Source organism: Gadus macrocephalus, chromosome 14, assembly GCF_031168955.1.
Source record: "Gadus macrocephalus chromosome 14, ASM3116895v1".
In the NCBI taxonomy this organism is placed as follows: domain Eukaryota; kingdom Metazoa; phylum Chordata; class Actinopteri; order Gadiformes; family Gadidae; genus Gadus; species Gadus macrocephalus.
In genome coordinates this window covers 18,438,831-18,466,614 of record NC_082395.1, presented here as the reverse complement: position 1 = coordinate 18,466,614, position 27,784 = coordinate 18,438,831, and the positions used below count along the sequence as shown (strand labels likewise).

Here is a 27,784-nt window from a genome sequence, read left to right as displayed (position 1 = left end):
GCTATGACGTATTATTTTTTTTAAACTGAACGTTAGCATTAGGTCCCCAGGGAAAATGTATCTGTCTAGCTTATTCTGGGACGGTTATTAACTGTACATTGTCCCTGTTAAATAAATGAATAAAATAAATAAATAAACAATATTGTTGGCAGTGCTACGGGCCCTTTAACTCCCTCCCCGCCTCCTCTCACCCCCCTCCCCCAAGAGTAGTCACTGAGGTCTGCCAATCTGCTGTCTGTCCCCCGCCGATCTGCTCCCAGTCCCTGCTTTGTTTTTATCCATCCTCACCCTCACCATGGCTGCTCTCTCTACAGATGAACCCTTCCCTTTCCACGGCCTGCTGCCCAAGAAAGAGACAGGTGCTACCTCTTATCTCTCCCGCTTCCCCGAGTATGACGGCCGAGGTGTGCTCATCGCTGTCCTGGACACCGGGGTGGATCCCGGGGCCCCCGGCCTGCAGGTAAATCCAGCCCGCTGCTTCACGTTAGCTGCTAATGCTAACTACAGGCCTCGTACTCCATTCAAACCGCTGTAGTAAATTTAAACACTCAAATAATACAAATATAACCACCAAATCATGTACTTATTAACGAACGGTATACGCTAAAACATTTTTTTAGTAGCTGTACTACCCAAACTTGTATGTATTTACGAACTGTCACAGACACTAACATGTATTGATTCAAATATTGTTATAGTAACTCCACTTTAACCAGTAAAGCATATATGTGTTTCTATATTCTAATAGCAACTCAACTTTAACTACTTACCATGGATTAATTTACATAATCTTAGAGTTACTCAACTTTAACCACTAAACCATGAATTGAGTGGCATACTGTTATTAAAAGCACACACAAACATGAATATCACACGACTATATACTAAGCTACTACCTTAATAATTGCTATGATACTATATAGTCTAGTTAGTACTAACGAGTTCATAATCAATAATATAATATTCTGTATACATCTAGTACTAAACATCAGAAATTCATAACCCCAATGTATCTAGTACTCATTTCTCTGGCAGTGACATGTGTTTTAAAGGTTATAGTACCACACAGGGGGCTCACTGAGACATATTAGGATTCTATTAACATAGGAAGCTGGTAGAAACTATTCCGATTCATTTTGAATTGTGTGTGTGTATATATATTTTATATTATGGAGGTTACCTTCACACAAGTATCATACAATTGTAGGGGTTTACAGTTCATTACGGTTCCAACACTATGCATGCCTGAAGTATTTTTTTATTTATTTATGAGACTGGCAGCATGTACTAGTTTATAAGTAATATTGGATCCAGCAGTCCTACATCTGCTGTACCAGTTTATTAGTAATCTGGGTAACCTTATTTCCTTGTGTAGTTCTACAGCGGTCTACACAGTGTTGACGTGAAACCTTTTACAGACCATCTTTCTATTAAAGATGTAAGGTGTCCTGGCTTTTCTTCACCCCAGAAAAATATTAATGTTGTTGGCTGAGTTTGTCTTACTGTTAGTCTTTTACCCACTTATGCCGCCGTTCGACTGCAGGGTGCAGTACGGTTCGGTTCGCAAAGGTGCGGTACGGATTGCGTTTCCACCGCCAAAAGTGGGCGTGAGCCGTACTCGTTTTGCCCTAACCTTCAGTACTCCTCCGTTGGGGTGCTGAGAGATACACACCCCCTCGGTTGATTGGTCGACAGAATCTTCACTTCCGGGCGACGTGGGGATAAAAACAAACAAACAGTAGCCTTGAGGTATTATTCTTTACAATGAACATGTCGCGTAAAACGTAGCTGCCGCGGCGATCGACATCCGGCCTAACATAAAGGGTACTGTTGGCGGTGGAAACGCAACCTCGGAACTGAGCTGGGCTATACCGCCCCCTCCCTACCGGACTGAGGCGAACCAAACCGTACCGCACCCTGCAGTGGAAACGCGGCATTAGAGATCCCTCCCTGCCTCCAGCAGTCTAATTGATGGGCAGAAACAACAAGCGAAAGAAAGTGAACCCAGATTTGATCTAGTCTGCTGTAACACTTTAGTTATTAATCTGAAGTCTGATTTGGGAGACAAGTTTTTAACCTTTTTACATTAGTAGGCCTGCCTTGTAACAAGACGCAAAATCCCAGGTCTGGCTCAATGCATGCCATTTTGCACTCTCCATGTAAGTGAGGTGCTAAACTGTTATTGATGAATTTTTAAGCAGGATTTCCGATTGGTTACCTTGCACCACATGATTATATGTGTGAGGTCATGGCAGCAGCTACATTGCAAATTAAATCAGTTATCATAAAATTTCATTATATATTTTTAGCATGAAATTATGATTAAACTCTGTGATTGGGCTTTGCACGGCGCCAAACAATTCAATACAAATGTGTTCTTTTGTAACACAGAGTAAATTAGGCCTGCTGTCGGTTCTCTGCAGGGCACAACAGCGTATATAAGACCCTGCTTCCGTCAGTTCTCTCCAGATCACAACAGAGTATATAATAAGCCCATTTTGCTGTATGTTCCCTCCAGGTCACAACAGAGGGAAAGCCGAAGATCGTTGACATCATCGACACGACGGGCAGCGGGGATGTGAACATGACCACCGTCGCAGAGCCCAAGGATGGGACAATCCCCGGCCTTTCTGGAAGAACCTTGCAGGTGAGAGCCATCCCACTCGAGTACCTCTAGAACAAACACACCCCAGAATCTCCAGAACCAAAACACTGCAGAGCCTCTAGAACCAACACAGCCTTCATCTTCTTCAAAAAAACACACTCTAGAACCGACACACCCTAGAACCAACACTCTTGAACCTCAAGAACCAACAGCCAACAGTCTAGAACCAACACAATGTACCACACACCCTAGAAACTCTCGAACAACATACCTTTGAACCTTTTGGAGGTACATCCTAGTGAGGCCAGTGTGTGATTATGGAGGTACATCCTGTTGAGGCCAATGATTAGTGTACTTTAACATTCAGTATTTAAGGCATGTAGAAAAGCACCTGCCTGTGAGTGACATCAATCACAGTGCTTGTACCCCCCTCCTTCTCTCCCATTTCTGTCCTTGAATGTCCTATGTTCATCTGACATCTCTTATGTGTCTCCCTGCAGATCCCCCCGTGCTGGGTCAATCCATCAGGGAAGTACCGCATCGGAGTTAAAAACGGTTACGAGATATTCCCCAAGGCCCTGAAGGAGAGAATACAGGTACCCACCAAGTAATTCACTCTCAAGTTCGGGATTACCGTTACAATTCCACTGGAAAGAGTGATATGTTTGTCGGAAGGTTGATGTTTGAATGTGGAGTATTGTTGTATGAGGGTTTTTTAGAAGGAATAGTGTGTGTGTGTGGTTGCAGAAAGTTGTGTTGATAGAAGGAGTGAGGTTGTATTTGATGTTGATGTTTGCAGAAAGAATAACGTGCATGTAGAAAGAGTGATATGTTTGCTGAAAGGGTCAATTGTGTGTAGTGATGTGTGTGGTTTTATAAAGAGTGATTTTGTGTGTTTGTATAAAGAGTCATGTGGTGGGTGTGCGTTTGTAGAAAGAGCGTAAGGAGAAGTTGTGGGACCCCCCCCACAGAGCTGCCCTAGCAGAGGTCAGTCGCAGGATGGATGAGTTTGACCTCGCTCACCCCACCCCTTCCCAGGTACAAGCTTTCATCTCATGCAGGCTTTACACTTTTCTATCGACACTTCTATATTCATATTATCAATAATATAATCTTTATTACACGCCCATTATTAATTGAATCCATTAAACACATCTGTAATATTATAATCTGTATTAATGTACTGTATAGGATATCATAATATGTTGGTCATTTACTTTTTAATGTAGCATATCACCGAAGCACCATTGATGTTTCACTGTGTCTATGGGTTTGATAATGAGATCATGTGAAGTGTTAATGAATGTGAATCTGGAGGGAGTATAACTGTCGATGAGATAATGAGGGTCAAGAGTTTGAATGTAGCAGCAGAAGAATGAGGCTGGATGGATGCTCGCTGAACGTTGAGCGTTCAAGCAGCGCTGCAGATACCACGTCAGATCAGAATAACTTTTATTACGTTCTTATTGTACAAGTGCACAAGAGTAAAATTCTTATGCTTGGCACCTCAACAAATATAGCAGCTACAATACGATATAAAGTGAAGATATAAAATGTTTAGAAAATAAGAAACAGAAATAAGAACTAAGTAACAAATGAAAAGTGATTGAGTGGCAGTGGTACCAGCCACGGTTGGTCACATCTGATTGTGCCCGATACCGAGTTTGGGGTCTGTTTCTCAGTAGTTGTTTTCTGTTGAAGCTGGAGAAGCTGCAGAAGGAGGAGCTGCAGAGTCGCTCGGAGCTCCTGGCCTCTCTGGAGAAGAAGTACAGTGACCCAGGCCCCGTGTACGACTGTCTGCTCTGGAACGACGGAGACACCTGGAGGTACTAGTACCCCCATGGTTCACACTACTCGGGGCTAGGGTTAGGTTGGGGTTAACATTGGTAGCTATAGATATATAAATAGAGATAGCTATAGTGTAGCAGCTCGTGGTACCCATGACGTCATGTATTGAAATAAAGTATATTATATCTATATCTACATGCATGTGCATGTATGTCTTTAGAATATAAACAATAGTCTATAGTGTGTGTGTATATATATATATATATATATATATATATATATATATATATATATATATATATCAGTGATATACTAATTGTCGGCTCTCATGGTACCCATGCAGCTAGCACCACTGCAGGGTGTCTATATATAGTATACAATACCATAGTACACACTGCCTGTGTTTAGGGTTGGGTTGGGGTAACTGTTGCGGTGGTGAGTAAGTGTCTGGGTTAGGTTGCGGCTGGGGTAACCCTGGCCTTATCTTCCAGGGCGGTGGTGGACACCTCTGAGTGCGGGGACCTGTCCCAGGGTACGGTGCTGAGCTCCTATAGAGAAAACCAGGAGTATGCTACACTCGGCAACGCAGAGATGCTCAACTACTCCGTCAACGTCTACGACGAGGGAAACACACTGTGCATCGTCACCAGCGGAGGTAATCTGATGTTAAATACATGCGTGTCTATATATGTTCATATTTAGAGGTCCTACAAAATCCGTAGGAACCCTATTATATTTGTTAGTATTATGCTTCTTTTTTTTTTTAACCCTGACCAATTCGGCCGTATCTGAAAAACGAAAACAACAAAAGTCGGCAGACTTGTAGAACTTTTAATGACCAAACGCCCAGGGGACTGTGGGGCTATATAGTGTAAAAGAGAGAAGGCCCCAATATAATATATTATAATCTATAGTGATATATATTCAATTGTATATTATGTAATTTAGCTAGCGTTGTTGCAGGTATCTTATATATATTATACAGTATAATATATAGTATTCATGGTACCCATGTCATTGTTGCAGTGTATTGATATATAGTGTGTATTTGATAGGAGCTCACGGTACCCACGTGGCCAGCATCGCTGCAGGGTGCTTCCCAGACGACCCAAAGCGTAACGGTGTGGCCCCCGGGGCTCAGATCCTGGCCCTGAAGATCGGAGACACGCGCCTCAGCACCATGGAGACGGGAACCGGGCTCATACGGGCTGTAAGTAATGCTATCATTCTTATTCTTATTCTTATTCTTATTATTATTATTAGGTGCTGATTTTGAATGAATTGAGCAAATAGCAAATAAGCCAGCGTTAATAGATCAAACACAACACCGGCTTACTGTAGCCCAGGGACCAGCAGCTGGTTGCACCAGCAGAACGTAAGGTCCCACTTAGGCTAGGGTGAACGTAAATTGCCCAAACGTTCGACTTTACACTCTGCTAAAAAAATAGCAGTTGCACCAAGCAGATAGTTTCAACATATCACTAAGTTATAACTAATATTTTACACCTCCCCTCTAGCTGGGGTAAGTTTCATTCTAACGATAAAGATCGGTAAATACGTTAAAAGATTTGAATACAAAAGATGGCTATTCGTTTTGAGCATTGGGGAGAGGAGTTGCAACGCGGTTTGTGTCGGGAACGGATTGTCCGTGACCGTATCGATCCATTTCATCTGTATGATGATGTAGATTTATATGCACAATTTCAGTTTTGCCAGGACAAATTACTTAGAATAACCGGCCTTCTTGACAACGACCTGCAGCACAACACAAACCGAAATTCGGCTCCAAGTCCAGCGATTTCAAGTGTGCTTGGCTCTGAGATATTTTGCCACTGGGTCTTTTCAAAACCTAGTTGGTGACTCGTTCATGTGCACCAGTCTACTGTCTGCAGAGCGGTTCGAGCTGTGGCAGTGTGTCTCTGCAGGCATCCGAACACATATGTTTGCTTCCCTGTACAGCCTGCGGAACAAAACCATGTCCGCCAACAATTTTATCAGATCGATGGTTTCCCAAATGTGTCAGGCTGTGTGGACGGAACGCACATCTGTATCAAGTCCCCAACGGACCACAAACCTGTTTTTCCCTCTCATTTGTGTGCTAAAGTGCCGGTACTTCCTGTTTACATTGTTGGCTGTCAATGATTGGCTTGAAATTATCTAAACGTCATTAAATGCGACACTGGTACAATTTACGCACTACTAGTAACGTTAAAATTTAAATTTTGGTGGTGCAAACAAAATTTAGAACACCTCTAGTTTGAAACTAGCTAGGTCGATCGTAGGGTTAAGGCAAACTTTGCACCCAAACTTATGATGGGCTTTACGCTCTGCTGGTGCAACCGACTGCTGAAGTTATGTTTGGTGAAAAGTTTTGTGTCGATGGCGCAAGAAATGATGTTGCCGTGTCAATTTCAAAATAACACTGTTGCAGGTGCTCACTGAGCTTAGGGATGGGAGTCAATGGGGGGGAAAGCACTGACTCCACCACTCCAAGGCTCACACCTCAGCTAGGATCTAGGACGTGTACAACGACAAACTTCAGTCAATCATAAATCTGCTCCAATATGAACTGTGTATGTTCTATACTTCAGATGATTGAGGTGATCAAACACAAATGTGACCTGGTGAACTACAGCTACGGAGAGGCCACACACTGGCCCAACTCAGGGTGAGTTATCTAGTGATGTCATCTATTATTTATCAAAGTAATCCAGGGATATCATCTAGTGACTTAATCTGTTATCTAATGGTGTCATCTAGGGACTTAATCAGTTATCTAGTGATGTTGTCTGGGGATATCTAGTCATGTGGTGACATCAGCTAGTGACTGCCTCTGTCAATTAGGGATGTCATATCATCTAGTGATGTCATCTAGTGATGTCATCTGTCCTCTAGTGATGTCAGCCAGTGATGATGTCATGTGGTCTCACCGGCTTGTGTCCCCTCTGCGATTGGTCCAGGAGGATCTGTGAGGTCATCAACGAGGCGGTGCAGAAACACAACGTGATGTTTGTGTCGAGCGCCGGGAACAACGGACCCTGCCTGTCCACGGTGGGCTGCCCTGGAGGGACCACCAGCAGTGTTATAGGTAGGTTATTATCAACCACTACTCCCACTGGTGTAATGGGTAGGTTATTATCAACCACTACTCCCACTAGTGTAGTGGGTAGGTTATTATCAACCACTACTCCCACTGGTGTAATGGGTAGGTTATTATCAACCACTACTCCCACTGGTGTAGTGGGTAGGTTATTATCAACCACTACTCCCACTAGTGTAATGGGTAGGTTATTATCAACCACTACTCCCACTGGTGTAGTGGGTAGGTTATTATCAACCACTACTCCCACTAGTGTAGTGGGTAGGTTATTATCAACTACTACTCCCACTAATGTAATGGGTAGGTTAGAAGTTATACTAGATATTATAACATCTTAATTTAACTATTGAATTGTAAAATACAAATAAATTCAAATCTTAAGTTACTGATCCCAAGGCAGTAACAATATAAAAAATGGCAAATCGAACCCCTCTATTACATAGCGATGACGGTTTGAATTTGATGAATCGGTCAGCCCTATTTCTGACTATGCAAGCATTGCCGTCTGCAGAGGGTTGGGTTATATAGGCTCCGAGGGTAAGGGGTTGAGGTGTGTAACGTGCTCCGTCGGTCCCCAGGGGTTGGGGCCTACGTGACCCCCGACATGATGGTGGCGGAGTACTCCCTGAGGGAGAAGCTCCCGGCCAACCAGTACACCTGGTCGTCCCGGGGACCCAGCATCGACGGCGCCCTGGGGGTCAGCATCAGCGCTCCGGGGGGAGCCATCGCCTCCGTCCCCAACTGGACCCTCCGGGGGACCCAGCTGATGAACGGCACCTCCATGTCCTCGCCCAACGCCTGCGGCGGCATCGCACTGGTTCTCTCAGGTGGGTTAGACCCTAACACTAACCCTGACCCCTAGCACTAACCCATACCCTTACCAATATCTCTTATCAACCTTACGTCACCAACTTATTTGTATAATATGTGTGTAGGTGTAAAGCAGACTGGTGTGTGTGTGTGGGTTAGGAGAGCGTTGTGTGTGTGTGTGTGTATAATATGTGCGTAGGTGTTAAGCAGACTGGCATCTGTACCAGTGTGTGTGTGGGTTAGGAGAGTGTTGTGTGTGTGTGTGTGTATAATGTATTTGATGTGTATAGGTGTAAAGCAGAATGGCATCAGTACCAGTGTGTGTGTGTGGGGGGTTGTTAGGAGAGCGTTGTGTGTGTGTATAATGTATATGATGTGTATAGGTGTAAAGCAGACTGGCGTGTGTGTGTGTGTGTGTGTGTGTGTGTGTGTGTGTGTGTGTGTGTGTGTGTGTGTGTGTGTGTGTGTGTGTGTGTGTGTGTGTGTGTGTGTGTGTGTGTGTGTGTGGGGGGGTGGGGGTGGGGGTGGGGGTGTGGGTTAGGAGAGCGTTGTGTGTGTGTGTGTGTAATGTATATGATGTGTATAGGTGTAAAGCAGACTGGCATCAGTACCTGTGTGTGTGTGTGTGTGTGGGTGGGGGTTAGGAGAGCGATGTGTGTGTGTGTGTGTGTATAATGTATATGATGTGTATAGGTGTAAAGCAGACTGGCATCAGTACCAGCGTGTCGGGGGTGAGGAGAGCGCTGGAGAACACCGCTCAGAGGGTGGAGGACATCGAGATGTTCGCTCAGGGTTACGGAATCCTCCAGGTACGCCTTCCTGCCTGCTCACCTTCTACTTCCGGTCTTCCTCTCTCCTGTCCTGTCCGTCTGCCCTGTCTGCTAGCGTGCTACCGCTAGCCTTGTTAGCATTGTTAGCTCCCAGCTCATTGACGTTGTTCTCCTTGCAGGTGGAACGGGCTCTGGAATACCTCACGCAGCATGCCTCCCTACCCACAAGCCACCTGGGATTCTCCGTAACCGTGGGAACGCAGCGAGGCATCTACCTCAGGGACCCTGCCCACATCCTGGCACCCTCAGACCACTGTGTGGGAATTGAACCCGTGTTCCCAGAGAACACAGGTGCGTAAACACACACACACACACACACACACACACACACACACACACACACACACACACACACACACACACACACACACACACACACACACACACACACACACACACGTAAACACACACACACGTAAACACACACACCCGTAAACACACACACCCGTAAACACACATACACACGTAAACACACACACACACACACACGTAAACACACACACACGCAAACGCACTCATACAAACACGCGGTAAACACACTCATACATGCACATACAGATCTCATGAGATAGTTTGTGTTGATATTTGTGTGTGTGTGTGTGTGTAGAAAACTCTGAGAAGATCTCCCTCCAGCTCCACTTGGCCCTCACCTGCTCCGCATCATGGGTGCAGAGCCCCGCCCACCTGGAGCTGATGAACCAATGTCGTCACTTCCACCTCCGCATCGACCCCCAGGGACTGAGGGAAGGACTGCACTACACCGAGGTGAGAGAGAGCCTGGAAGTTATAAATAGCAGAGTGAGAGAATATGCGTCACATATGAGAGAGAGGAGGAGAGCGACTTCATGTTGCATATCGGAGAGAGAAAGACTAAACATTACCTATACTAAATAGAGACATCTTTTAGAAAGGCGCAATTCATAATCTTAACAATACGAACATATCGTTTCTTGGTTACTAAACACTGAATCCTGGTAACTGTGGGTGTGTGTGTGTGTGTGTGTGTGTGTGTGTGTTTTTCTGCTCGTGTAGGTGCTGGGTTATGATACATCTGCTCCTGGGGGTGGTCCTCTATTCAGGGTTCCCATCACCGTTATCATCCCAACCAGGTAACACTTCCTCTTGTCTCCTCCTCATCACCACCTCTTCTTGTCTCCTACTTTACCTCCTTTTCTCATCGCCCCTTATTTATCTTCACCTTTATATTGTCTCCTCCTCCTTCACCTCCTCGTCTCCTTTACCCCCTCCTCTTGTCTCTTCTTACAACTCCTCCTTCTTTACCTCAGACTCCTTCGCCTCCTTCTCTAGTCTCCTCCTTCACATACTACTCCTTTCTCCTATTGTACCTCCTCCCGTTGTCTCCCCCCTTTCGCTGCCTCCTCTTGTCCTCTCCCCCTCCTGTCAACATAGTTTTACATGTATTTGACACATTTACCTAGACTGGGTAGCCCCAGCCCATTCTGCCGGCGATTTGAATTCGCCCTGCAGAAGGGTCTGGAGAGGAGCAATACATTTCTTTCTGCTTCCGATACGCTTATGCGGGAGCCAATCACCAAGCTGGCTCTTCCCCCTGGTGCGCTATTGGCTGGTTTAACACAATGACGACAGGGAAGCCACGGCAAGCAGCCAATTGCGTGCAGAGTCATTTGAACTAGGCCTGTTGATCACTCTTGTGCTGAAGAAAATGACAGCAGCCTCCCCAGATTGAGCTTGGTCTGGCAATAGCCACAGGATTACATTTACAAGGAGTTAAAAACGATCTCTCTTTTTGTCCGTCTGCGTCGTTCCGTCACCATGTCTGACATCTTGTCTGTATCTCCCCCCCCCCCCCCCCCCCCCTCCCAGGGTGAGTGAGGGGGCCAACCAGGAGGTTGTTCTCTCAGACGTCCACTTCAGGCCGGGTCAGATCAGACGGCACTTCATCACCGTCCCAGCAGGCGCCTCCTGGGCAGGTGTGTGTGTGTGTGTGTGTGTGTGTGTGTGTGTGTGTGTGTGTGTGTGTGTGTGTGTGTGTGTGTGTGTGTGTGTGTGTGTGTGTGTGTGTGTGTGTGTGTGTGTGTGTGTGTGTGTGTGTGTGTGTGTGAAATAGCTAAATAAAATAATAGGTTATTTTTAGCATTAATTTAACCAGGAAATTCCCATACAAATTAAAAAATATGTATGTAACTTTCTTTTAACAAGCCTGTTGTACTGATGCTATAATGTTATTTTTAGTGCTAGTAGGCCTATTAAGTGGTGCGGGTAATTCAGGTAGGACTGTGTGTAGACATATTTTGTTATGTGTATGATGAGGTGGTCCTTGCAAATTCATGATGAGAAATAGTGGTCCACACACCCAAACACACAAAGTTTGAACACCCCCTTGTCTAGGGCATGTACATAGGCTGGCAACCCGTGGATTTTGGGGGGGCTTTCAAAAACGAGAGCCAAACAGCTAGTAAAGTAGTGCTACATTCTGCAGTTATAGGAAGCATGTTTACCTGGAAAAGGAGATGTTTCCTGTACCCTTGAAAGAGAGTTTCCGTTGTCCGGTAATTACCGGTCATTGACCGGAAAAAAATTAGGAGGACCGAAAATCTCCGGTCAGAATGACCAATGGAAATAAATCTCTGCACAATTTGAAATGTGTTTAAATATGCTACAGTGGTCATTTGTTTAGCCAAATTCATGTTAAACAATGAGGGTTTAGATTGACCTGAATATCGAAAGAAGTAAAAAAAAAAAAAAAGAAACGTTAAAATGAGACCTGCCAGGTCACATGACCGTCACTGCCCTGAAATTGTTTGTAACATAACAATGTTCTGACCTGTATTAATGTGTTGGATCATTATTTATTTATTTTTTATTCCAAATAAAAATAATTGTGATGTGGAATAAAGTAAAAAGTATATAAATATGTGTGAAAACAATCCTACAGGAAACACTGGCTGAGAGGTTGTATTTCAGCCCTACGGGTGTGTGTATATGCGTAAATTGAATTAGTGTATGTAGGAAGTATTTGTCTAATGTGTGGAAGTAGTCTACGTGTGTATTTAACGTGTATGTGTATTGTGTGTTTCAGAGTTGACCCTGAGCTCCCATTCAGGGGACGTGTCTTCCAAGTTCGTGCTCCACGCGGTCCACCTGGTGAAGCAGAAGGCCTACCGCGCCAACGAGTTCTACAAGTTCGCCTCTCTGCTGGAGAAGGGCTCCCTGACGGAGGCCTTCCCTGTCCTGGTACCTACCCCTCCCACTGCTACACCCCCAAATACTGCTACCCCTCCCACTGCTACACCCCCAAATACTGCTGCACCCCCAAATACTGCTACCCCTCCCACTGCTACACCCCCAAATACTGCTGCACCCCCAAAAACTGCTACCCCTCCCATTGCTACACCCCCAAATACTGCTACACCCCCAAATACTGCTACACCCCCAAATACTGCTACACCCCCAAATACTGCTACACCCCCAAATACTGCTGCACCCCCAAAAACTGCTACCCCTCCCATTGCTACACACCCAAATACTGCTACACCCCCAAATACTGCTACACCCCCAAATACTGCTACCCCTCCCACTGCTACACCCCCAAATACTGCTACACCCCCAAATACTGCTACACCCCCAAATACTGCTACCCCTCCCACTGCTATACCCCCAAATACTGCTACACCCCCAAATACTGCTACCCCTCCCATTGCTACACACCCAAATACTGCTACACCCCCAAATACTGCTGCACCCCCAAATACTGCTACCCCTCCCACTGCTACACCCCCAAATACTGCTACACCCCCAAATACTGCTACCCCTCCCACTGCTACACCCCCATATACTGCTACACCCCCAAATACTGCTACCCCTCCCACTGCTACACCCCCAAATACTGCTACACCTCCCACTGCTACACCCCCAAATTCTGCTACACCCCCAAATACTGCTACCCCTCCCACTGCTACACCCCCAAATACTGCTACCCCTCCCACTGCTACACCCCCAAATACTGCTACACCTCCTGCTACAACCACTAAATACTGCTAAGCCCTAAAAAGTGCTACGCCTCTCAAATACTGCTACACCAAGCACTGCTACACTTTCCAATACAACACCCAAAAATACTGCTTCACCTCCCACGATACTACTTAATGATACCTACACCACCCTAACATGCTACACCACCCAACGTCCCGCAGCACCCAAAATAAGTCACAACATGTTGATATCTATAGTCTGGTCTACATTGTGTTTGTAACTCTGTGTGTGTCTGTGTGTAGCCAGGCCGTATCGTGGAGGTGTGTATCGCTCGCTGGTGGGCCAGTCTGGGAGATGTGACGGTGGACTACACCATCTCCTTCCATGGCCTGCACACGCACCCCTCCCCCCTACACATCGTAAGTACACACACTACTCCCCCCTTTACATTGTAAGACCATACACACACACACACTACTCCCCCCTGCACATCGTAAGAACACACACACGCGCACGCGCGCGCGCACACACACACACACACACACACACACACACACACACACACACACACACACACACACACACACACACACACACACACACACACACACACACACACACACACACACACACACACACACACACACACACACGCGCGCGCACACACCACCTTTACATCCCAATTGATCACCATGACGAGCATGTTGGATGTTGACGCTATGGTTGGTTCTTTTCCCAGAATGCATCGGAGGGCGTGACCAGCTTTGAGGTTTCATCTCCTCTCCGATATGAAGACGTAGCTCCCAGCATCACACTCAAGTCCTGGGTACAACCACTGAGGTAATTATAGACACACCTACGCACATTATACACACAGGTACACAAACATACGCTTGAACATTGAGATGTGTGTGTATCTGTGTGTAGGCCAGTAAACTATAAGATCAGAGCTCTGGGTATGCGAGACGTTCTGCCCGACAACAGACAACTGTACGAGATGCAGCTCACCTACACCTTCCACCAGGTCAGTTCTATACTATATATTATTATAGTTCTACAATGACAGGTCAGTTCTATACTATATATTATTATAGTTCTACAATAACAGGTCAGTTCTATACTATGTATTATTATAGTTAGTTATTATCTGTATATTAATATTATAACATACACCTTCCACCAGGTCCGTTCTATACTATCTTATGTACTCGGCTATGATACCGCTAGAGACCCCGCGGTTCTTTTGATCAATAAAAAAACCTATGATTAATCTTTTCTTCATATCACGTTTGCTTGTATCAAAAAATAATCTGATCTTCTGATACCTGAAAACCAGAATTGATCTGGGTTTATCCTCTAGAAACAGAGCCCAACTCATTTATAGATGACCTATATTATATATTCTAGTAAGACAATAACGTACACCTTTCAGAGAGGTACAGTGGTTTACGTGTGTGTGTGTGTGTGTGTGTGTGTGTGTGTGTGTGTCAGCCTAAGAGTGGGGAGGTGACCCCTAGCTGCCCTCTGCTGTGTGAGCTGCTCTATGAGTCCGAGTTCGACAGCCAGCTGTGGATGATGTTCGACAGCAACAAGAGACTGCTGGGCTCAGGAGACGCCTACCCTCAACAGGTATAACCCTGGTACCCCCTTACCCTCTACAGGTATAACCCTGGTACCCCCTTACCCTCTACAGGTATAACCCTGGTACCCCCTTACCCTCTACAGGTATAACCCTGGTACCCCCTTACCCTCTACAAGTATAACCCTGGTACCCCCTTACCCTCAACAGGTATAACCCTGGTACCCCCTTACCCTCTACAGGTATAACCCTGGTACCCCCTTACCCTCTACAAGTATAACCCTGGTACCCCCTTACCCTCAACAGGTATAACCCTGGTACCCCCTTACCCTCTACAGGTATAACCCTGGTACCCCCTTACCCTCTACAGGTATAACCCTGGTACCCCCTTACCCTCTACAGGTATAACCCTGGTACCCCCTTACCCTCAACAGCTATAACCCTGGTACCCCCTTACCCTCAACAGCTATAACCCTGGTACCCCCTTACCCTCTACAGCTATAACCCTGGTACCCCCTTACCCTCAACAGCTATAACCCTGGTACCCCCTTACCCTCTACAGGATGATACATCCTAGTACCCCCTGGACTAGTTGAATGTACAGACGTTAGTCTCTAACAGAGCTCTACCCCGCCCGTCTCCTGACCGCCCTCTGCAGTACTCCCTGAAGCTGGAGAAGGGCGACTACACCATCCGACTGCAGGTGCGCCACGAGCAGTCCGGCGAGCTGGAGCGCATCAAGGACCTCCCCTTCGTGGTCTCCCACCGCCTGCCGAGCACGCTGAGCCTGGACGTCTACGAGACTCACCGCGCCGCGCTCGCCTCCAAGAAGAAGACCACCTCCCTCACCATGTGTCCAGGCAGCACCCAGCCCTTCTACACCGTCTCCCTGCCCGACGACAAGTAGGTCCCCCACCCTCACCCAGCCCTTCTACACCGTCCCCCTGCCCGTCGGTAACCCCTCCCTCCCTGCCTGGCGAAAAAGTATTCCTGCTCACTCTGGGAGGGGCTAATATGAACCGGTCTCTCTGACTATTGGCCAAATCAGGGTTTCTTGTCCCATGGATTGAAGTCACAAGAAAGTAGCAAGTTGACTGACTTGATTTTCTCTCGCTCTCTCTCTTTCTCTCTCTACCTCTCACTCTCTCAGGGTTCCCAAGGGAACGTGTTCAGGCTGTTACCTCACCGGTTCCCTGGTCGTTCCCAAGAGCGAGTTTGGCAAGAAGGCTGTGAGTGTTTCCTGTCTGCAGTCTCTGACTTCCTGTCTCCTAATTCGCCCTCCACAGAACCCATAGATAGAACTATATAACACACCGAGCAGCATGCTACGTTAGTTAGCTGCGTGCTAGAAAAGTAAAAGATTGGTAAGAACTCTTCTCAATGAGTTTCCCTCTCTGTTCCGCTACCTATTGGTTTTTAATCTACCTTTTGTGTCTTTAAAAAGAGAAAAGTAAACTACAGTGAGAGCAGGTGCTGGTAGAGGTGTTGACTGTGTCTTGTTCTGACCACCAGGGGCAGGCTTCTGCAAAACGACAAGGCAAGTTTAAGAAGGTACTGGAAGAGATAGACTCCATTTAACTCTCTCCTTGGCTCCTACGGTCTCTCTACCGGGGTTCTCTCGCTCTCTGGCTCCTATGCTCTCTCTACCAGGGTTTGTTCGTTCTCTCTCGCTCTCTTTAGCGCCTATGCTTTTCTACCAGGTCTGTCTCTTATCGCTGTGAGTTTACCTCTCGCTCTCTGTCTCTCTCCAATCCCATGGGGTGGTCCTGTGCCCCTCAGTTAGGGTAAGGGGTCAGGGTTAGGGCAACCATAGACATGCTATGGTGCAGCTAGGCTGATCTGAACTGGTGGTCAGTAATATAGAAGACACTAACTCCCAACCGTGTGACTTTTTTGGATGGTACACTACGGGAGGTACCGTGACAGGAGAAGCCTTGGGGGGCTTCTCCTGTGATGGAAGAAATAACAGAATTCATTGAAAAAATATTTCAAACTATTAGATCGCTGATTTTTAAATATTAAGGACAAACTCTGTCCATTTTTCAATATTAAGGACAAACTCCGTCCATACTCTTTTCAGTGAGCTGTTGAGATTACAAAGCTAATATCAAATGTCAGACTGAATTCATCATCGCGGATATAATCGCATGTTCCATCAGTCTGAAACAAACCAAATATATTAAATGTCTCAGAAACTAAGCAATCAAATAGGCTATAATATAAAGCAATACAATAATCGAGTAAAGTTCTCAACTGCTTGATTCGTTATCATCCATTCTTTCATATTATATATTAATAATAAAGCTGTATTTTTATACTTTAACATTTAACAACAGTCTGAAATATAGTAGCCTAACTAAGCAATAAAGACCTATTCTTTCTTATTATAGCCCAACATTGTACAACAGACTGAATAAGGTAGAGTAACTAAGGACAGTAAAGTAATTGGATGCCCTTGTTTTAAACACGTCATGTTGAGTGTGTACCATCACTGGTCGTCACTCTGTAGTTGCGCCCTCACGGCTGCCCCACCAAGCGCCTGGCCCGAGTGAGGCCCTCGCCTCCCATCCACTTTGTATTGGACGCGGGCACGCGTAGGGCAAGGGCTTCTGGGAAGGCTCACGTGCCGACGGGTCATCGTGGCGCGTCTAAAGCGGGGGGGGGGGAACAAGTTGAACTTCAGGTAACTTGATGCAAATTAGCGTGTCTTGCAGCGCACATTCGGCCGGTGATTGGACAATCGACTTTCAGTGAGTACCAGCAGACCATACGGACTCGTGGTGGAATTGAATTTCCTGGTTTTGAGCACTTCCATCGACAAAGTGGTGAACTCCCACAAGCAGCCGCTAGAGAGATGCGGGGCGTTGCCACGCGTTTGGTGGGGCCGAGGGGTTGGGCGATCGTGGACGGTCCCCTAGGTTCTGATGTCATACTGCAGCGAGGAGCTTAGGGTCAGGGGTCAAGTGTTGTCAGGCGGAGGGAGGATGATGATGTGGATGACTAGCAAAGTAAATGTCCTCCCCGTCGCGTACAAATTGGGACTCCTACGATGTAAAGCAGGAAGTGTGTCTTGTTTGTTGACAGGATGTGGTTCCCGTGGTGTACCACCTGATCCCTCCCCCGAACAAGGTGAAGAACGGAGGCAAGGAGAAGGAAGGAGGGAAGGAGAAGGAGGCAGGAAAGGAGAAGGAAGAAGAGAAGGAAAAGAGTGTGAAGGAGGAGTTCATCGAGGCCATGAGAGACCTGAAGATACAGTGGATGACAAAGTCTGAATGAAATTATTATTACTCATTCCCTTATTACTGTTATTGTTACTATTGTATTACAATATTATAATAGCACAATCACTACGATACTGTACTATTAAGGGTAGTCCTTCCAATATTACTGTTATTATAACTATTTATAGTACTTTTATTTGTACTTTTATTTGTACTTACACTGGTACTATTATAAGTGCTATCAGAACTTTTAATTTTATTATTATAACTTTTATGAACGTTATCTGTACTATTATTTGAACCATTAAATGTCCTTTTAAAGATGATGATTTAATATAATTTGCTCTGTTCTATTAGTAGTTTTGTACTGTAATTGTTAGTCTCTGTTTGTGGCTGTGCTGAGTGGTTCTCTCCCTGGGCTAGGCTGGAAGGCAGCTGCGTGTACGAGGAGCTGAGGGAGCTGTACTCCTCCTACCTCCCCCTGCACGTCCAGAGGCTCCACCAGCTGGACGCGGAGAAGGTACACTCACCTGCCTGCCTGCCTGCCTGTCTGTCTGTCTGTCTGTCTGTCTGTCTTTGTCTTTGACTTTGTTTCTCTCTCTATGTGTTTTTGTATCTCTCTCTATGTCTGTCTGTCTGTATCTCTCATCCTCTCTCTGTCTGTATCTCCCATTCTCTCTCTGTCTGTATCTCTCTTTCTGTATCTCTCTCCCTCTGTATCTCCTGTATTTCTGTCCGACCTGGCCCTTGAGTTGCTATATTGTGTGTGTGTGTGTGTGTGTGTGTGTGTGTGTGTGTGTGTGTGTGTGTGTGTGTGTGTGTGTGTGTGTGTGTGTGTGTGTGTGTGTGTGTGTGTGTGTGTGTGTGTGTGTGTGTGTGTGTGCAGGAGCGGGTGAAGCATCTCCCTGATGTGGTGACGGCAGCAGACCAGGTCCTGTCCCTCATCGACCAGACGGCTCTGGCGGTTCACCTCACCCTGAAGACCGACCCACGGCCCGAGGCCGCCACTATAAAGAGGTACCGGCAGGATGGACACTGGACCATCACCTAGAACCATCAGCTAGAACCATTAACTTCAACCATAGAAACTAGAACCATATAGAGTCACAAATTAAACTAACCATTAACATAAACCACGTCACACAGTTGTAGCCAGTTAGAATGAGCAATCTTCCATCTTCCACTTACGAACTGGAAGATGGACAATCTTACACATTGCGTCTTTATATAAAACGATTTATTTTCTGTGTGTGTGTGTGTTCCAGTGACATGGAGAAGCAGAAGACGTCCCTGTTGGACGCCCTGTGTAGGAAGGGATGTGCTCTGGCCGACCAGCTCCTGCTGCCCCCCCAGGATGGGGAGGGGGCCGTTGCTCTGGGGGAGGCCGAGGGGGAGCGGCAGGCCGAGGGCCCCCAAGGGCCTGAGGAACAGGCGGGCAGCAGCAGCTCTGAGGACGGCCAGACCAGCCTGGAGAAGAACCTCATGGAAACCTTCTGGGAGGTCCAGAAGTGGGCGGAGCTCACCGACACCAAGGTAGCTGCGCTGTAGATTAGTCACCATGGTAACAATGCTGCCGTTTAGCTACCAGGTTAACAAAACGGTAGTTTAGTCACCCTGGTAGCAATGCTGTAGTTGGTGACCGTGGTAACAAGGCTGTAGTTGGTTACCGTGGTAACACTGGAGTAGGTTACCAAGGTAACAGTGCTGTAGTTTGTTACCATGGTAACAGCGCTTGGTTGGTTACCAAGGTAACAACGCTGTAGTTAACAGTTCCCCTGCTAACAGCTATCCCTGCTAGGACTTTTGTTTCTTTACGTTATAATATTTATGTTATAATATATGTTCTATCTACCCCCAGGTGTTAACCTTCTCCTATAAACACGCGCTGGTAAACCGAATGTACGGTCGCGCCTTGAAGTATGCGTCCAAGATGGCGGAGGACAAACCCAGCAAGGACAACATGAAGAACTGCATCCAGGTCAGACACACCGCTAAATAGACCAGGGGGTGCTAACTAGACGATGAGATAAACCGCTTACTAGACCAGGGGAAGGACCACTAACTAGACGATGGGATAAACCGCTTACTAGACCAGGGGACGGACCGCTAACTAGACGATGAGATAAACCGCTTACTAGACCAGGGGACGGACCGCTAACTAGACGATGAGATAAACCGCTTACTAGACCAGGGGACGGACCGCTAACTAGAGATGGTGACAGAGCAGGTGACCAGCCAACTAGGCCAGGAGACCGCTAACTAGACCAGGAGACCGCTAACTAGACCAGTGGACAGACCCTTAACTAGGCCAGTAGAGAGACTGCTAACTAGACCAGGAGACTGACCGCTTGCTGTGCAGTTGACCGCTAACTAGACCACAAAGCAGACCGCTAACTAGATCATGAGATAGACCGCTTACTAGATCATGAGATAGACCGCTAACTAGACCAGGAGACCGCTAAATAGAACAGGAGAACGCTAACTAGACTAGTGGACAGACCCCTAACTAGGCCAGTGGAGAGACTGCTAACTAGACCAGTTTGAAGATAGCTATCCAGACCAGGAGATCAGTAACTAGACCAGCGGACCGCTTACTAGACCCTATCTGAACCAGTATCTCATATTCAGTGTCCAGGTTATAGAAATGGGATTCTCGCAGACATTATTTAAATACCAACCTGTTGAAACACTTGATTGACGGTGATGTACTCTCCCTGTTTCCTATTCCCAGCTGATGCACCATCTGGGATGGACCTACTGTGCCACCTTCACCCAGAACTGGCTGCCTGTCTTGTACCCTGCAGAATACACACCCTTCTAACACGCACACACACACCCATCGGACACACAAAGACACCCTTCTAACACACACACCCTTCTCACACACACACACACACACCCTGTTCTAACACATGAACACGTCCTTCTAACACACACACACACAGACCCTTCTAACGCACGCATCATTCTAACATACCCTTTTAACACTTAAACACATACACTCACACACCCTTCTAACACACACGTGCACACATGCACGCACGCAAACACCCTTCTAAACACACACACACACACACACACACACACACACACTGTCAATATAAAGGATGAGAATGTGGTGTTTTCTCTTAACGTAGACGAGGAAGAAAGGGGATGAAACCAAAAACAGGGAAATGATCCTTCAGCCAGCTGCTGACCTGGAAGTCACATCAAGCTAACGCTAGTCTGATGCCAGCCAAATGCTAACCTGAAGCTAGCCTGATGCTAGCCTAATGCAAGCCTGAACCTATTCTTTCTCAAGCCTAATGCTACCCGGATGCTAGCCCAAACCCTGACCCTAATTCCACCTTAATGCTAGCCTTACTCTCACGCTAACGCTAGCCTAATGCTAGGTTAACGCTAGCTTAACACACGCCTTAAGCTAGGCTAATTAGACAGTTTGGTTGAGGGTTACTCAATTGGTCTGTTAGTATGGTGGAGGGTTTGTCCGGCCACAGGCGAGACAAATCATCTCTGAATGGAAGATGTATTCAGACCTTCTACCACAACCGACAGACTATCTCCACCACCACCACCACCTCACTGTCTGAAGAACCCTCTACGATCCTCCCCTGTGAACTGCCCCTCTATATCTACTGTACATACACATATCTAGAGGCAATATAAGAATATCAAAACGTATCTAGTACTCTCCATGACTTAGTTTGCATATATGCATGTCTTCTGAATATGGAAGGAAAAAAACAAACGGTTTGGGGCAAACATTTAGGTTTGTTTTGAGTTTAACAACATTTTTTAACCCTGGGAAGACTTCACCTGACGGTGATTTGCTGCTTGCACCCTTCTACCCATTTTAATTTTTATCATTTAACAGCGCAGCGTCCTGTTTGCATTAGCGTTTGATCCTCCCAGAGAGCTCAGCAGCTGTCGTTAAAGTGTTGTCTATGTTCTTTTAAAACTGCTAAAGCGATTGCTTCAACAGAGGTTTGAATACCTTCTCATCGACAGCTGTCTATCACAACTCTCGTCCTCTTGGGGCGGGTCTTGTTGCCTCAGACACGTTCCTATAGGCTGAGCCTCTCCTTGATTGACAGGATATGAATTGCAGTTGATAACAGGATAAACCCTTAGAAGCCCCACACCTCCATCCCCCGTGTATTTATCAATCCTGTTCCCGTCACGTCGGTTTTGTATGTTGCCAACGGTTGGTGTTTCGGGGGTTCAGTGTTTGAAGGCCTTAACTATCTGGACCAGTCCGTCCTCCACTTCCAGCGCACGCTGGGTGCCGACTCGATAGATTCACACACGAGGAAACGCCAATGTGTTATGTCCTGCCCCTGAGTTTTTTTTTGTTGTATTGTTTTAAAGACGGCACGTTATTCCCCGATTATTTCACCTCGCCTGTATGGATGTATATCAACAGAGGGAAGATGACAATAAAATGATTTTGAAGATTTTAAATAAGCTTCCACCTTTTTACTGGAGGAAAGATGTCCAGGAAACGAAAATGTACAAATGTGAAACCTTTTCTAACTTAAAAACTTTATTTTTTTCTTCATCTGATTTTACACAGGTGTGAGATTGTACTTTTTTTGAACGTCATATATATTTATGTTCCAATCTGATACCCTTCTAATCAGCTTCTTCAGTCAGTCATCCTATAAAAAGTTTATCATTTTATGACACACATAATGTAAAAAGACACACAAAAGTTGAAAGCAACACAGTAACCAAGGCACTTCACAAAATAGATAACAGCAAATATTCCTGTGAATTCAGGATGATGGATCACAGCTCACAGAAGTGTTGCGCATGCGCAGTGTTTTACCTAAATTATCTTTAGTAATAAACTAAATGTAGCCTTATTAAGTGGCTTGACTGTACAGCAGAGAGCAGTATTGAATGCCTCTGTTCTCGCTATCTACTCCTTTAGATCTTCATGTCTCCTTCCTCCCTTTTAGAACTTCATGTTTCCTTCCTGCCCTTTCGATCTTCATGCCTCCTTCCTCCCTACTCGTGGCCTTGTATATTTTCATGTCTCCCTCCTCTACTACTAGCTCTGCGTGGAAGCTCTCCTTGAAGTTCTGTGTGAAGGTGGGATCAGTGGTGAAGCGGACCTTGTTGGCCCAGAGCAGGGTGGTTCCCGGCTGACAGAAGTGCTCCATGGTGAGCAGAAGCTCCGCCAGGAAGTCATGGTGGTAGACGACGTCAGCTGCCAGCACGTAGTCGTAGTTTTGGAGCGACCGCGGGAAGAGGTACTCCAGCTCGTTACCCCAGGAGAGAGCGGTGAACTCCGGCGTGAAGCGACAGCGCCCCCTGGTGTTACGCATCACGTTAGCTGTTAAATTCCCCAAGATATCCGGCAGATCTGTAGCTGTTACTGCAGCTCCTGAACACAGTGACATGAGATCAGTACCTCTCCTAGAGACATGAGGTCATTAAAGAAATTAGGTCAGTACCTCCACTAGAGCAAGAAGGTCACTATAGAGACATGATTAGTTAGGTCACTACTTCGACAATGGACACGAGGACAATAGAAACATATCATTAGACATGAGTACAGTAGACATAAGTTCAGTGATATCGTGCATACACCATGACGGTACTAAAAAGTATCCCAAAGTTGCCATGGGTCGTAAAATGGCCCGAAACACTTTTCTATTTTATGTCTTAGTATTTTAATTCCCAATCAATTGCTCTTTGGTTGGGTTTTGGAGCTAATGGGTAGCGGGTTAGGGGGAAAAATATAAAGGGGCGCAAAGGTACGAGGCCTCAGGCCCATGGAATAGATGCATCAATAGAAAACAAACTATCCCACTAACTTAATTTCTTACGCTTTCTGCATCACCAATGATATATAAATCAATAATGCCCTGATATATAGTCTCGCCAATTTACGTGTGCTTTTTAGTTGGCCAGTGATATATCTATAAACTATCTTTACTATCGTCGATTTGTCGTATCGTATCAAACATTCATTTTCTACAACTGTTTTTGCTACTATCAAAATGTTTTTACCATGTGGTGAATATCTGGTCTGGTTAGTCGGTAGTGGTGGATAGGTGGGTGTGGATCTGGTAGGTGATGGGGATGGTTCTGCATAGGATGTGGGTCTAGGTAGGTAATGATGGTGGTGTTGGTTGTGGGTCTGGTAGGTGATGGGTCTGGGTAAATGATGGTGGTAAGTCTGGTAGGTGATGGTGGAGGGTCTGGGTAGGTAATGGTGCTAGGTCTGGATAGGTGGTCAGTCTGATCTGTGAACCCACCCAGCAGAGAGGCGACAATTGCCACCAGGCCGGTTCCAGCCCCCAGCTCCAGAACTCTCTTCCCCAGGAGCTCCGTCTCCAGCCGGTTGGAATCCAGGTATGAACAGAGGGCCAGCGCCTACAGGACACACCAACCAGCGGGTGAGGTGGTGGTATGAGCCTTCTGGAAACCTCAAGTACCTGTTATGTCTGGTCTTGTCTCTGACCAGGGCTATGTTTGGTCATGTGACCAAACATAGCATTTGTTGGGTCATGTGACCAGGGTGACTTACCGCGGGCCACATCACTGATCCGTAGGAGCCGATGGATTCGTAGATGACGATGTCGTTGCCGGCGTAATGGTACACGTCTCTACCATTCCTGCACAAGTAGTTGGGAGCCCATGCTGGCTTCCTTTCCTGTCTCACTTCCTGTTCCGCTATGAGACGAAAATAACCACTAAATCAAGAGAAGAACCTCACTTTACCACTAAATCAAGAGCAGAAAATCCCTTTAAGTCAAATCAGCTACTAGTTTCAAGCTCTCACATTGTAAGTGTGGTGGAGACACTTCACCTCTTGAATCAGTTGTAGGTTCCTCACCTGTAGGGTCATCAGAATCACAGACCCTGCCGGATTCCTTCCTCCTCTCAATCTCCTGACGATCGTCCTCGTCATCTGTCTCGTCCTCTGATGAATCACTGCTCCTCTCCTTTCTCTCCTCTACGTCCTCTTCACCTCCATTGTCTCTTTCCTGCTCATCTGATTGTCTTCTCTCCCTCAGCGCATCTTTAATAACATGTTCTAGAGTTAGTCAAAGTTAGTTCTAGATCTACGGTGGATAGAAACTAGAAGTTTGTTTTACATCTGTGGTGTATAGAAACAAGCTAACCATAGCTAGAATAACGTTTCAACATATGTGGAAGATAGAAACTAGAAGGTAGTTCTAGATATTTGGTGGTAGATAGAAAAAAAAAAAGTTCTAGATATGTGGCACTAGATAAAGTTTCCCCGCCGTGATTTATTGAAACCTGGGTTCAACAGTGAGCATGTCTATGATGACCTTAGAGCTCTAGTCGGCCCAGAATATCCAAGCAGGTCAGAGTTGAACTGTTGAGTGCTTTATCTATAACTATCTCAACTATCAGGCGTATTCCTGCAGTGATGTAAGCACTGTAGATGTGTTCTGCTTTCTTATCCTTAGGTAAATCCAGCAGTATTCTGGAAGAATTTGAGTTATCTCACAGCTTGTAAATCTGTTGTTACATTATAGAACTATGAAACTGTGTTTCTGACATTATGTCTACAACTGCTGAAGGCTCCTTACATCTTAGGAAGCACATTGAGGTTGTCAATAAGTCCGCTGCTGGAAACATTTCAGACATTTTACCTTGTCGCTTGTTTCTTTCATCTTCATTATCCTCTTCCTCGTTCAACTGCAGGTAAGCCTTCCCCTTCTCAAAGTATGACGCAGACAAAGTTCCCATTTCTATGGATATAATGATTAGAGTACAGCTAACACATACATACTCTAAAAACGTTTCCATATAAATGGTGTATTGTGAAATGTCAAAAAGAACAGAAAATAATGAGATTCGTAAACTGGCTAGCAAAAACACATCCCATTCCTCTCGGATCTCTTCCTCCCTATGTTTTTCTGCCAATGAGTAGTGCTGCTTTTCAGGCACCTGTGGCCCAGTTCCCAGCATAAGCATGCATCTTGGATGATCCAATCGAAAGTCGATCATGCAAAGTACAGGTGTGAATGCAGCCCGGTCGCAATGAGATCCGATCACTCAGGCCAAATTTAGAAGTAGTTTGGGGAGCATTTGGCCACGCTCTTTGAGCAGTGTGTAGACTGTGTCCTGTGCCACATTGAAGGACCACCTACTCTACGATGTATGCTTATTTCCATATAGAGCGGGGAAGTGATATCCAATCACAAGTGGTGAATCAAGAAGCATTTTAATGGCAGGTGTGAACTGTCTTACTTGGCGCTATCCACTTGGGATCAGATATTCAAGACCCATGTTAGTGCCAGGTGTCGCCAGAGCCTGTGATTGATAGGATGGTTGCTGATGGATTCCCAAAACAAATCACTAAATAAATGCCCTTCGATTGGTCAGAAATTTGCCTCCGTCTGAGACATCAAAATGTCTCAGACAGAGGCAGGCGCAGTGAACTAGAAACAAATATTCTCCCATTTCCCTAATAATTGACCGATGGCTACGCCATTTCACACAAATTATAAAAAATCAATCTTACATTTTTCCTTTTAAATCTTACCTACAGCACCTTTAACCAGTTATTTTTCTAACTCTGAATGTGTTTTAGGCTGTCGGTCTATTTCCATTTTTTTACAGATCATCATCAAAATCATCTCTAATATTTCAGCTGGCATTACGACGGTTGAAACCACCTCTCCTGTTTCACAGATAGCTGAAATTGCTTCGCAGTTAACCCTGACTGTATAACAGATAACATCTCCTTCATTTCTCACAGCCTTTATTCTGAAGGCATGGTGGACTTGCATGTTTCACTCATGTTGCTCCTTCCAAAATCACAGATTATGGATGTGTTTATCTTACCTCTGCGTTGGTCTGATGAGAACGGCGCCTCTGTTGACCTCCACACACTAGAGAGGTGGTGCTCCTCTGTAGACACTAGTAAGGTGGGGCTCCTCTGGACCTCCACACACTAATGACGTGGTGATCCTCTGTCAATACTAGTGAGATGTGTCCCTCTGCAGAACTCGCCACACTAGTGATCCTCTGCAGAACTCCTCACACCAGGGGGTTGTTGTTTTTTGGGGTCTCTCTCATGGTTGGGGAAGTAGTTTATATGGGGGGTGGGGGGCTGTTTGGGGCTCAGCATCCCGGACCCTCCCAACATCACCCCAAGGACCTCAGCTAATTATAGATCAGCAACCAATAATATCAACACGGCAGCAGGCAATCAGCTCAACATTTCAGCATTCCGTAGAGAGAGAGAGAGAGAGAGAGGGAGAGAGAGAGAGAGAGAGAGGGAGAGAGAGAGAGAGAGAGAGAGAGAGAGAGAGAGAGAGAGAGAGAGAGAGAGAGAGAGAGAGAGAGAGAGAGAGAGAGAGAGAGAGAGAGAGAGAGAGAGAGAGAGAGAGAGAGAGAGAGAGAGAGAGAGAGAGAGAGAGAGAGAGAGAGAGATGAAGGAGGGGGGAAGGACAGAGGAACAGAGAGAGAGAGAGAGAGAGAGATGAAGGAGGGGGGAAGGACAGAGGAACAGAGAGAGAGAGAGAGAGAGGGGGGGGGAGAGAGAGAGAGAGAGAGAGAGAGAGAGAGAGAGAGAGAGAGAGAGAGAGAGAGAGAGAGAGAGAGAGAGAGAGAGAGAGAGAGAGAGAGAGAGAGAGAGAGAGAGAGAGAGAGAGAGAGAGAGAGAGAGAGAGAGAATAACTAACTCTAGTGGGTCGTTCTGAAACATTTATCTAGGCGGAGTAAAAAAATCTGAAGAGGAAGAGGACAAGTGAGGTCATGGGAAACTCAGAGTTTATAATACAATTGGTTTGGTTAAAAATAGAAACCCAAAACAAATGAAGCCACATGGCCTTGACTTGGCCCGCTTCATTAATCATCCGTTTAAGAAGGAGACTCCTCGGCCACACTAGCTTTTAAAAATACGAC

General features: G+C 46.0%; 2 protein-coding genes across 9 annotated transcripts; one reads left to right on the top strand and one right to left on the bottom strand.

Annotated features, from left to right (window-relative positions):
* Positions 1–196: 196 nt before the first annotated feature.
* On the top strand, positions 197–22,351 carry tpp2 (tripeptidyl peptidase 2). Of its 2 annotated transcripts, XM_060070543.1 has the most exons (29): positions 197–460; positions 2,519–2,647; positions 3,106–3,201; positions 3,539–3,643; positions 4,307–4,431; positions 4,885–5,048; positions 5,449–5,603; positions 6,985–7,061; positions 7,354–7,481; positions 8,072–8,320; positions 8,997–9,112; positions 9,253–9,424; positions 9,741–9,898; positions 10,166–10,242; positions 10,979–11,085; positions 12,195–12,349; positions 13,390–13,506; positions 13,827–13,927; positions 14,015–14,111; positions 14,579–14,716; positions 15,325–15,569; positions 15,817–15,895; positions 16,179–16,217; positions 17,751–17,932; positions 18,311–18,407; positions 18,774–18,904; positions 19,153–19,420; positions 19,746–19,865; positions 20,619–22,351. In XM_060070543.1, exons 1-29 carry the CDS (start codon positions 296–298, stop codon positions 20,706–20,708), a joined length of 3,882 nt encoding a protein of 1,293 aa, XP_059926526.1. In that variant the 5' UTR covers positions 197–295; the 3' UTR covers positions 20,709–22,351. The 2 variants fall into 2 exon arrangements, with proteins under 2 accessions (XP_059926526.1, XP_059926527.1); XM_060070544.1 differs by lacking the exon at positions 16,179–16,217.
* Positions 22,352–22,412: 61 nt separating this feature from the next.
* On the bottom strand, positions 22,413–27,010 carry LOC132471494 (protein-lysine methyltransferase METTL21C-like). Of its 7 annotated transcripts, none has more exons than XM_060070546.1 (7): positions 26,720–26,968; positions 26,551–26,597; positions 25,522–25,620; positions 24,735–24,935; positions 24,426–24,571; positions 24,154–24,271; positions 22,413–23,276 (listed from the first exon to the last, which is right to left on the bottom strand). In XM_060070546.1, exons 3-7 carry the CDS (start codon positions 25,616–25,618, stop codon positions 22,825–22,827), a joined length of 1,014 nt encoding a protein of 337 aa, XP_059926529.1. In that variant the 5' UTR covers positions 25,619–25,620; positions 26,551–26,597; positions 26,720–26,968; the 3' UTR covers positions 22,413–22,824. The 7 variants fall into 7 exon arrangements, with proteins under 7 accessions (XP_059926529.1, XP_059926533.1, XP_059926531.1 ...); XM_060070550.1 differs by having other exon boundaries at positions 24,735–24,893; XM_060070548.1 differs by having other exon boundaries at positions 24,735–24,920; positions 26,720–26,966.
* Positions 27,011–27,784: the final 774 nt, after the last annotated feature.